At 54.6% G+C, this 12,078-nt stretch overlaps 1 protein-coding gene across 10 annotated transcripts in view; it reads right to left on the bottom strand.

Moving 5' to 3' along the window:
• The window catches only part of AGAP1 (ArfGAP with GTPase domain, ankyrin repeat and PH domain 1), a 553,979-nt gene that overhangs the window by 355,348 nt on the left and 186,553 nt on the right, over positions 1-12,078 (bottom strand). For 8 of the 10 annotated variants that reach the window (XR_007149568.1, XM_047846407.1, XM_047846411.1 and 5 more), the window contains exons 2-3: positions 9,472-9,530; positions 3,472-3,559 (exon numbers count right to left, since the gene is read on the bottom strand). The exons of 1 other annotated variant lie outside the window; for it this stretch is intronic. Coding sequence is in view for 7 of the 9 variants with exons in the window: in XM_047846407.1 (XP_047702363.1) it covers positions 3,472-3,559; positions 9,472-9,530 (147 nt within the window). In the remaining 2 variants the exon portion in view is untranslated. Of the gene's footprint in view, positions 1-3,471; positions 3,560-4,284; positions 4,377-9,471; positions 9,531-12,078 lie in introns of those variants that run through there. One more of the 10 variants, XM_047846413.1, reaches the window with a different exon arrangement.

Genomic DNA, 12,078 nt, shown 5'->3' with positions numbered 1-12,078 from the left:
AGACACACACACGCACACACACGCACACGCACGGCTGAACGGATATCCGCCTGCACAAAATTTTACTCCTTGGATTCCTCTGATGGAATCACTGGCTCCCTGCTGAGGTGCCCACTTTTGCATTGCTAATTTACTAATTAAAAAAAAAAATACACAAAATACTTAAATCCGTCCTTCATTTAAACTGCATCTTTAAAATTACCGAAATCGTGTTGCTCAACTCTCTCTACTACGAGGAAAAAATACCAGCGAGAAGGAATCACACGACTAAAACACAACAGCTGTTATCTTCGGAAACCCAGCTACGACCAGTCTGATGCAAAGTACGTTCCGGCAAACGTCTGGGGTCATCCCATGCCAGAGTTTTCTACGGAGAGCACACTCGTCTGAAAACAGCAGGCCTCCGCCACCTCACACAGCCAGCAACCTACAGATCCTGTGACAGGTCAGAGTGACGCTAAAGGACACTGCACGCTAATTAAATCAAGGGACAACCAGGTGGGAACAGGAGAGCTCCGGGTGCGCAAGCAGACCTCACAGTCCCGGCAGCAAAATCCTCGTGCCTGAAGTCACTGCCCGCGTGCGGCCAGAGGCAGCTGGTCCCCGGCAGCTTCGAGAGGAAAAGGAGGACAAGCCAGAAGCAGTGGACAGGCCTTGCAGCTCACCCGAAGGGCACCACCCCCAGCGTGGCGATGGAGATGCCCGTCAGCAGCTAGCTGCCCTCGAACCTGACCTCTGGCCTCTGTGAGCTGTGGCAGGTGGGGCTGAGCTCTAATGGGCTTCACCTGCCGCCCACACTCGTGGGACGGGATTCCGTTGCTCGGACGTGCTCCGTAAACCTGGGCAACGACTCTGGTACGTCCCGACTCCAGAACGTTCTGAGTGTAAAGCTTCTCAATGAGGCGGGCACAGGCACTCGGTCGATGTTAACACATCCGACAAGAACTATAATTACTTTCCAGGTACAGACTCCCTGGTGGTGAGAAAGAACTTCAGTGTGGCCAGACGGTGAGGGACCCAGGCTTTCCTTGTTCGTGTCCTTTCAGAAACAACCGGATTCTCCTGCAGCTCTGAAACTCACCCAGGCAAGTGGACAGGAAGTGGGGGGCGGCTCCCTGGTGCCCCTGCACGAGAGGCCCAGGCAAGTGGACAGGAAGTGGGGGGTGGCTCCCTGGTCCCCCTGCATGACAGGCAAGGACATGGCCACATGCCTGGTTCCACGAAGGCACATGCAGACAGCTCCTGGGAAACAAAGATTCACTGGGGCTTATGGGGTTTCCAGGCACAGGGGGCCACCTCCCCCAGTTCTTTCTGCAGCCAGAGGCCCTGACACAGGTCCACTAGGGCCCACCTGGCAGCCCCACCCATGACCTGGGGTCACATGAGAAGACAGGTGGGCTGAGCCCTTGAGAAAAGACCACTGACAGTCCTTCCCCTGGTCCGGGGGGCCCTGGGCACAGGCGCCACTGGAGGAGGGGAGGGGGGATGAGACTTTGCCGACGAGGACAGGGACGGCCTTTGGTGTAGTCACACGCTCTCCTTTAAAATAACATACTTTTATAACTGTATGCGATGCCATGAAATTTTAGTAGAGTAAAAGGCGTCAAGGAAGTGGGTTCATTAGAGACCACGGTTTAAGTCACCCCACTGGGTACAAATTTTACTTCTGAAGTATGAACGTTCAAGAAAAATGCCTTCATGCTCATCAAAATATAAGGGCCCCCGGCAAAGAAATCACAGGCCCAAATGTGATGGAACAGACCGAAAATAGCAAGTGGGAAAACAGCAGAAGCTACAATAATGACAAAACAGCACCACGTGGGGACGAGAACGGCATCCACGGCTCAGGGACTGGTGTCCCAACGCCAGAGCACTGGCAGCAAAACCAGGGGCCCACACCACGTCACCGGCGGCCCCTGGTGGAAATCAGAGCATCTGAGGAGAGCGCGAGTGGATTTACTGGAGGAGGGGATCATCTGAGGTCAGGTCGGCCAGTCCTTCGGCATCTGGGGTCACCGACCTATACAACGCCTAACCCCGACGAGTGAGTAGAAAGCCCGGGAAAAATGCTCTGACTCTCCAGGTGGAATCAAAACGACCATGGCTACATTCCACACTCGGATACCAAGGAACAAATCCAACACCAGCACGACTCAGGCACAGGTCCCAGGAAAGACGTCAGAAAGACCTGGAACCTTCTCTCCTCCCTGCACCGCCCCCCCCCCCCCCCACCCCCGACCCCGGTCTCCAAACCATGCCATTTTCTAGCAGGTATATACGTTTTCCATCGGATAGACACCCTGCTTCCCTTCGATCCCCGCCCAGGAGCCTCCACGACCCATCTCCCTAAACCCCCCTCTCCACACGGGTAACGGAAAAGCGGGCCTTTCCCTGAGGTGACCACCACGAGGCCGTGATGACAGGGTTGCAAAATTCTGCACAGTGACGGCAGAACCCCGAAGGGCCCCAGAACGCCAGCCTTCCAGACTCTTCTGAATGGTTACACGGGATCCAGGACAAGAGTTAAATGCTAGAACAGGTGTTACAGGAAACATGGGAAGCTACTCAGGACTACTGCTAAGAAGACATCTAAGGGACAAAACAGGGTGAAATGTTTAACTGAAATAAAAGGATGAAATGAAACAAAATCGGATGATACACAGAACGAGGAGGCAAGGGAACACTACAGTGCGAAGTTGTGTCTCTCCTCTCTCTTCCAACAAGACAAGTTCTGCCATGAAGAAAATGTATAGTTACCTGCGTCCATATCTGCAAAGAATGGAACAGCCAGTAAGAAAAAGAAGGAACCAGAAATTCAGTGTCTCAGAGTTGGATTTTAAAAGGTTACACGGAGAGAAAATATAACTCAGAAAACTTCCTGTGAACTCTACGTGGATTAAAGAACACAGGGATTACATGGCTTCCTGTCACTGCCTTAACTCTACTTAAAGCAAAAAATAAAATGTGAACATGTTAACTGAAGAAGCAAAAGCCTAATGGCAAAAGAAATCTCTTACTCTCATGCAAAATGATTCTTAAATGTTCAGAATACAATATATGGGGGAAACATACTCAAACATACGGTGGTGGTAACCTGAGAGGCTCCTATCTACCACTAGGTAACAGTACGTGCAGATTATGTACAAACTTAGTATCCGGAACAGACAAATGTCCGAGTCACGTTTAAAGGGGTGACCCTGGATTAACATTTGAAACGCCAGGACTGCTAGATAAGAGATAAATTCAACAGCATTTCAAGGCTCTACTCTACGGCTCCAAATGCCAAAGAGAATAGCATCAGTTAGCTAAAAATACTACAAAAGAAACAACATACCTAAGGACTTTCACTGCCTGGTATTTTATTCTTTCTCAAAACGTGTGATGCATCATAGTAACGATTTAGAATACGCTACAGAAAACTTTCGTAAGCTAAACGCTCCTGAGCTTGACGTGGCCTGCCACCCAGCATACCTTCGGGAGACTCCTCCTGGACGTATGTGCCGGTCAGATACCGGTGCACCAGGGCCGACTTTCCGCTGGCCAGGTTACCCACGATTCCCTGAAACAAAGAATCGGACGACCGTTCAGTATCATTACATCACTCTGCTCGTCGATCTGCAAACAGGGGGAGGGGAAAACATAAGTCTGAGCGTGACCACAGGCAAGCAGCGGCTGGAGGGCCCGAACCCGGCTCATTAAATTCTCCTCCGCAAGTGGAAGAGATTCCCGTGCCCTCCGTTTGCACCTCCTGCTCTCATCAGCCTTGCCGGCTCAGAGGGCGTCAACGCCGTGTGAACCCACAGACAGCGGCCTTCTTCCGACACCGTGTGCCACGGGTCTATCAGGAGAGCGTAGGCTGAGTCGGCCCGTCGACACGGACTACGCACCCTCACCGTCCCAGGCGGGGTTTGCTGTGTCGAACGGGGCGCGGTCCAGGACAGAGTACAATGGGAGTGAGAAGGGTATTCTGGTACATTCCACCAGACTCGGGGGGTGGTTCTGGAGCCAGGCCAGCTGAGAAACATCGAGGGAGGACGGTGTGGGGGAGGGGCTGCAGGGGCTCGGCCCAGGGTCAAGGCAGCAGAGGGGTCCGGACTGGGTTAAAAATGCCCATCGAGAGTCAGGAGGGCCACTGCTCTGGCAAGGCAGCAGGCTTGCCAGACAAGACATGGACTTGAGGGCAGCCGGCCCCTTGGGAAGGCTTCCCTTCGCCTGTGCTGGGGACCTCACGCCCTCTGCCTTCTCTGCAAGCAGCCCACCAGCGACCCCCCTCCTGCACTGTACCTTCCCCACCAGATCTCTCCTCTCTGCGTTTAAGCACGCCCAAATCAATTCTTTCAGAAACACAAAACCAGAGCCCTGCCTCCGGACGCAGGTGGCCTCCTAGGAGCCTGCTTCCCCTTTCCCACCAGGGCCAGGCTCACAGCTCACTCCCACCCTCCTGGTCCCACCCTTGACCCTCACAATGTCAAGTGCTGATCCAAGAGCCACAGGGACGCTGGCCCTGAGGTCAGAGATGACCTCATTCCTAAAAGCGCTAGCCTCCCTCTTGCTCCTGACCCAGCCCATCACCGGAAGCCACAGACCAGACACGCTTTCTCCAAACTTCCTGCCCGAGCGTCCTCCTGGAATTCCTGCTAAGCCCACGTGAGCGCTCTCCAGGTCTCCTGGTTTCTTCCAGAGTCTCGACTCTCAGGCCCCAGTGCGCCTGGCCACGTCCCGCCCTCCCGGACCAACCTGCTGTTCCCAAATCTCGTTCTCCAGCCCCCCCACCAGTCGTCCGCATGCACCCCACGCCACCCAAGCTGGTGCTCGAACCCCAGCACGTCCAGATCGCGCGTTCTCGCCCCGGTTTGCTCGTCACCCTCTATGGCCACACCTCGCCAGGCTTCTCAAACCGGAAACGTGGAAACCATCCCAGATTCCCGTGGAGCCCTGGTGCTCCTAAGCACTTTCCCAGTCACACTGGGTCACCGGGGCAGATGCTAGCTGGTCTGTCTACAGGCTCCCCCCTTCACCCCAGGAATAGCAGAGAGACTCCTGGAAACTGCCTCGCCCTGACAGGACTTGCTATCTGTCTCCAGACACCTGGACCTTTCCTCATCAATCACTTCCTGAAATACTACTCCTGCTCACTGCTCAGCAAGCGGCTCAGAGGTCACCTCCTCCGAGAAGCCTTCCTAAAGCACAGCCTCAACCGGGAACCTCTCCTCAAAGCCCCCTTAGTGCCCTCCTCACAACGCCGTCTCGTGACCTCTGTGTTACCAGCATCACTATGCGGGTCTGTCGGAGAGGCTGACAATTTCCCAAGGGCAGGGTCTGGGTCTCTGTCCCCTGGGTCTCAGTGCTGCACCCGGCCCGGGCGTCTCCCAACGGCACCCGCTGCGTAAATGAGCAAACGAGTGAGCGGCTCCAGCACCAGGACAAACAGAGATGCTTTGTTACCGGGGCACAAAGCCAGGTGACGTGGGCAGACCCGAAATAGAGATGTTTCCCTTTCCGACGGGACTCCTGTCTTCTTTTTACCTGGGGCCTCTATAAGCCGAGAATCTCTACCTATTAATTATTCTTTTGCTCAAGGGCACCTGCTGTTTGTCAGCTCATGCTGAGAAAACCCAAACCAGCGTGCCGCAAAATTAAATTTTTAATTAAGATTAGACTTTCTCTTTCCCGAGGAGGAAAATGCTCAAAATCAAACACTGCTCGGTCTGTGCTTCCTGCGTGTGGCACATTCCTTCCTCCCCACACAACAGTGCTCTGCAGAGAATGAGCTTCCCCTTCAGGAGAAAAGTCAATGCGTCTTGGGGGTGGCGGGGGGAAGGCCACCCCGGAGACCTTCCACTGGCACCCCATGGGCCTTGTGTCAATTGGAACCACTGGCAGAAACAAACAGCCGGCTGTGAGGAGGAAATAAAAAGGGACGAAGACGCTTTTCAGGCGGCGAAGCTCCTCCGGGTTCCACGACCGCTTCTGGATGAAAGGAGGAAAGCTCACCCTCGCCTACAGGCTTCACACGGGGCCGCTCAGGAGCACAGGTGAGGCGTCCGGAAAATGACACGACGGCAGACAGACGCCGTCACGGTGCCACGGGCCCTGCACCCTGGGGAGGAGCCCCGACTGCCAGGGCCACTGCTCCACGTTCTCCTGTTACAAGAGGAGAAAGAGCACCATCTCTGTTGAGACTGATTTTTCTGTCATCCTAAACCTCACCACTTACCTGCTAAACTTAGTGCAGTTTGTTGAAAAGAAAATCAAGGCCGTCAATAAAAATCCCAGCTGGGAATCCAAAGAAAGCCCACAGGAGGGTGTGACAAGTGCCCAACGCTCCCTCCGTGGGCGAGACGTCGAGGGCGTATTTCCTGTTTCTGCCCAGATGTGAGCAGGGAGCACCCACTGCCTGCCGCCCGAGGACGGTGACCCGCGTTCGGATCCAAGAGCAACTGATCATTGATTACCCAAGCAGAACACAACTTGAGAAAACATGAGGCATGGTACCACCACGCTTGAAGAGAAAGCAAACACTGAGATTCTCTTCTCTGACAGATTCCAGAAGATTTATTGCAAAATATCACATAAAGAGTCCACTTGAGGCTTGCGATTATGTCATTTAATTGCTGCGTCTGTGACACAGAAGTCAGGGATCCCGGAGGCGCTGACCTAAGGGGCCACCTGTCTCGGGGGATGTCGCGCGAGGGCGCGGAACAACGGCGGCCCTGTGGATGCACGGGGGGCTGCCTCTGAACAAAGGAGCACTTTCTGGAGACACGGAGAACTCCTCGGCACAGAAGGGACCTGCTGAGGACGGGCAGCGGCCCTTGCTTGGCAGGAGGGCTCCCTGACCAGAGCGGGGCTGTCCCGCCGGGGTCTGTCCATCCACACACAGGGCAGGACAAAGAGAACTTCCTCCGCATGAAGGCAGAGTCCTGGTTCCTCATCCACGGGACGTAGTCAACCTCTGGCACGTTCTAGCAAGCCTCGAAAGAGTCACCCTTCAGGAGCACGGATCCATGCTGCCTCCGAACATAACCCTTCCTACACCTCTAGGCATTCACTCCAGGAAATTACATGCTTCTGAAACACCAGCAGAAAACCAGTTTTTAGGAGTGACCATTCTCAATTACGGGCCGGCACGAACATGGGGGCTCCGGCAGAACCCCCCCCAAACTCCCCAAATCAGACAGCTCGACACTCAAGGATCACAGTCAGACTGTAACACCGTCACAAGGGGAGCCGCCGGCCGCATTCGGCTCCTTCGATTTAAGTTGACTGAACGTCAACGAAAAGTCTGAACTCAGCTCGTCAGTCGCACGGGCCACCCTGCAAGCGCCCAGTGGCCACGTGGGGCCAGCAGCCTGGGCAGCAAGACGGAGGAGGTTCCCGCTGGTGCAGAAGCGCAAACCGCGTTCAAATCCCAGGTCCGCCACCTGCTGACTGTGTGCGGCTCGTGGGGAAACTCTCAGGACTCGGAGGGCGTTTCCTCATCTTGAAACAGGGGTAACAACGGTACCCGAGTCGTGGGCAGCAGGCGGGTGAGCGCGAGATGCTCGTGTGACGCCCTCACAACATGCCTTGCACAGAGCAAGCGCCTCCTGGCGCGGCCCGTGTCACCGCCACCCCAGCATCGCTCCGTCCCGGCGCTCTGGTCGTGGACCATGCAGGCGCTCTTGGCGGTTTCACGCGAGTGGGGGCGTATCTGCAACTGCTCCATCTTCCCCCAAACCTCCCAGCAACAGTGCCGCCGACAAACTTCATTCGACGGGCGTCTCCTGAAGGCGCACGGTGGGACCAATCCTGTGCCAGGTACCGTGGTTACAAAACGCGAAGCAGAAAGAGGTGGCCGTTTCAAGGCAGAAGCCCGGCTTCGGGAAGGGGGTGGGACCGATAGATCTTATGTCTCCCACCAGGAAGGAAACCCGTTGGCAGGTGCTGCAGAGAAAGGTCAGAGCTCCGGCGGGGACAAGATGTCCCCTGACCAGGACGCCCAGCGGTGGCAGCGGGGACAGGCACGTAGGAGGGGACAGGAGGGCACGGAGACCGTGCGGACAGATCTCCACATGCCTTCCCGCGTCATCCTTTGTTTCTTCGGTTCAAAAACGTGTTTTTCCTGGTGACAAAAGTTACATATCCTCTGTTCCAGGTCCAGAATGTTCCTTGTTGGCTCCGTCTCTTCATCTCAGGAGTGAGACACCCGAAGGGTTGTGCCCCTGCCCTGGGTCACCCACAAAGCACCACTGAGGTTGGGGCCCAGGGGGAGAAGGCGTCCAAGGGCCTCCGGGGGGGTCGCTGGCACACAGGCTGGAGCTGCTAAAAGCAACACGGAACTCGGGACAGAGGGCACAGGAAGGGAAAGGCTGAGCGCGAGGGGCAGGGAGAACCGAGCGGGCCTGTGCCCAAGCCACCCGTCACTGCTGGGAGTGAACGAGAAGGGCCTGCCTGCCCGCGTGCTATCATCAGGGCCCAACGCTGGAGTGGCTCGAAGTGGACGCCCACGCCACACCCAGGTGCAAACATATACGTATACCACACAACTACACGTGTCTGCATATAAACATACAGACGCACGCACAGCACACACCTATACACGCATATGCATATACGTGTCTACATACACACACACACACATATAAATACCCCAGGCAAATACACACACATCTGTGTATACAGACACACACATGCGCACACACAAAAATACATGCACATACACAAAGGTATATACATGTGTATACAGGTACGTATACTCGCATGGACATATAAACACACGAACATACGCATACACACATACGTGTAAATACACACACACACAGATACTTCTCCCAAATGCTGCTTACGTGACCAAGAACATGATTATTTAAAAGTTATACTGGTCCCTTCCCTCCATCCTAACACAGGGAATGTGCAGACTACAGGTGCTCCAAGGCGTGGTTGCAAAGAACCAAGTCACTTTTTACAGAAGGCAATTTGAAGCTTTAAATAATCTCACTGAAAGAATAAAGTTCTCAATACACAAACTCTTCTTTTGATCTTATGTCATTCCTCTGTAACACGGTGAACGACCAGTCGCGTGGTTTAAGCGATGAATTCCGAAGCTTGACGGCTCATCACAGAAACTGCCCATGACATCCCGGCAGAGGACAAATAAAGCCCTACTTGTGCATGCGTGTGTGACACGCTCTCTCACACGCATGTGCACAAGGGCAGGAGAGACAGAATGATGGACGGACGGGTGTGGCCATCCCAGGCACACTCGGGGCTCCGGTCCCCAACGGTCAGCTACACCTGGCCCTTCCCAGGGACATACCCAGAAGCGTGCCCCCCCCCCCCCATCTGGGCCCCGGGGACGAGCAGGCCCCCTCGGGATGCAGGCCGAGCGTGCTCGCACATCACGTCCTGCCTCTTACAGAGCCCCGCTCTCCTGCGGGGTGAGGAGGTGAGGAAGGAAGGACAGCCACTGAGGCCGGAAGGACCACTCACCACTTTGAGCTCCGGGACAGATCGACTCAATGTCCATTCCTGGCTATTCACAAAGGCATCTGTAAAAGAGGAGGTAAAGCAGAGTCAGGTGCCACAACGCACTTCAGCGCGGAGTCAAAATGCCCCCAACGTGCCATTTCCCCAGCCAGAACAACACCGAGGATGGTGCAGACCAGGTTTTCATGCTACTCCCGCCCCGTTCCTGCTCCCAAGTCTGCGTCTCCTAAACCATAACGCACGCTCCACCCAACCCCAAGGAGCTTCTAGAACTTGGCCCCTCCCCACCTCGAATGTCCCCGTTGCCCGAGCCCCACAGGACCACACTATCCGGGGGTAAGTTGAGACCCTCTGATCCTGCTCGTTTGCCATCAGGAAGACTGAGGAGGTCCCAGGCTTTCCCAGAACTGCCCCTATAGCTGTCAGTGAATTTCACTAAGGTAGTCTTGTCTGAAATCCCACCAACAAAGTCATGCAGAGAATGACTGGGCTTGGAAAATCCCCGTGTGCACAACACAACAGCCACTGACAGTTCGGAAGACCGTGCGGGGGTTTTGGTCCTCCCAAACACAGGACACAGCGGAGATCCAGTCAAGACTGTACGATACGTCCGAGAGATGAGGGGTCCCCAGCCGCCGTGGGGACTCCACAGAGCCAGTCCCACCCTGGCCAGAACACCGGGGCGGCCATCACGGGTGCAGGTCAGGTGCGCCCACCCACAACAGAGGACACAAAGGACCAGATTCCCCACGCCTCCCCGCTCACCGTCTCTTGTGGACGCGACCCCACACCACCACGCACACTATGCCCTCGTCAACAGACGGAGTGAGCCACGAGGAGGTGACAGCCGTTCCCACTACGACCAGCTGAGGGCAAACACCTCTCACTTTCTACGTATTTTCTGCAAACTCAGAAACGTTCATCCCTCCATGTTACGTCCAATAAGTACTAACGCGATTCACAAAATACCTAAAAGTCAAGCAATGCCACCAGTTTCAAATAAACACGGGTGCCGGGATAGAAGCAGAGGGCATAAGCATGCAGTGCTGCTGGGGGGTATCACGGAGAAGGACGAGAGATGTGTCTGAAGGGAGCAAGGTGAACCCGATCCACAGTGGCACGAAAAAGAGGCGGGTGGCCGCCCAAGAAACCAGCCTCCGCTGGCCCTGCAAAGACGCTTAGGAGGTGGGACGACCCATCACAAAGGACCCTGTGCTCAGGAAAGGACGGGTCAGTGGAGAAGACAGGCGGCCACAAGCAGATGGGGATGCGAGGCTGATGCACGTGCCTCGAATCCTCAGCTGGAAGCTGGAAGGGACCGGTGTTCAACACCGGAGACACTGGACCCCTGGGGACCCGAGTGCCTGGCCGGCAGGCAGAGCGACGGACAGAAGTACATCGGCAGGAACTCAGAAGGAAAGACGTTCGTGAGAAGACCGAGAGCTGCTTCTGACCCCTCCCCCATGGGCCAGCACACTGGGGGCTAAATACTGGGGGTGCACCTGAACACCCACTCTTTGGTGAGCCCAGCAGCCCCCAGAGAAAACACAGCCTGCAAACAAACAATGATGGAGCCAGCACGGAGATGACCCCGGGTAGGCACTGGGCGAATGGTAACTAACACCCTCACTAGCGAACAGCATTACTTATCAAGTTGCAGAACACGTCTTTTCCGTCACCGACTGCTCTTTTTGAAAAAAATGGGGATGTGGCCTTACAGATCTACAGGGTGACCCCAATGATCCAGGGGAGTCAATGACAGTGACGCTCCCAACACGAACCGCACACTCAAAGAGCGTCCCAGCGAGTCCCCCTGTCCCTGTCACTTGTAACAAACCCAAAGCTGGCTTAGGTAGATTTAGATATATCCACATAATGGAATACTAAGTGGCTGGGAAAACGAAGCGTCAACACGCAGAAATGCAACCGTTCCCAGCGTAAGGGGATACTACATGTGGAAAATACATACACAGGCTTGTTCGAGAACATTTCCAGTCAACAGTTCCTGACTGAAGGTTTGGGAACCGGGTGGCTTGGGGGCAGGGGCAATGAGGAGAGTCTTTTCACTGTTACCTCTCAGAACCCTGTTAAACTTTATCCCATCTGGCATGTAAAAAATATATACAACATAGTTTTTAATACGAACCACAACAATGAAGCAACAGGCATAAAATGAGAATTGAAAGGAACGTGATTCATGAACAAACTGCTGATTCTAAATCAGCCACCACCTAAGATTGTCTTCATCACAACAAATATTAACTGGCATTAGACGGGGGTGCCTGGGTGGCTCGGCTGGTTAAGCGTCCAACTCTTGATTTTGGCTCAGGTCCTGATTACACGGTTTGTGAGTTCAAGCCCCAAATTGGGCCCTGTGCTGGCAGTGTGGAAGCTACTTGGGATTCTCCCTCTCCCTCTCTCTCTGCCTCTCCCTGGCTCATTCTCTCTCCCTCTCAAAAGAAACAAATAAACTTAAAAACAAACCCAAAAAAACAAAAAACAAAACACCCTGATCGCTGGTCAGAACAGAATGCTGCCTCAGGCAAGGCTAAATGAAAAATAACCAAAGATTTCAAAGATGGACATCCCAGGAGAAGCCTTTATCCTTCT

The sequence above is a fragment of the Prionailurus viverrinus genome, unplaced genomic scaffold (genome assembly GCF_022837055.1).
Source record: "Prionailurus viverrinus isolate Anna unplaced genomic scaffold, UM_Priviv_1.0 scaffold_39, whole genome shotgun sequence".
NCBI classification, from domain to species: domain Eukaryota; kingdom Metazoa; phylum Chordata; class Mammalia; order Carnivora; family Felidae; genus Prionailurus; species Prionailurus viverrinus.
Note: the sequence above shows the minus strand (reverse complement) of the source record. Positions and strands in the feature narration are given on the sequence as shown.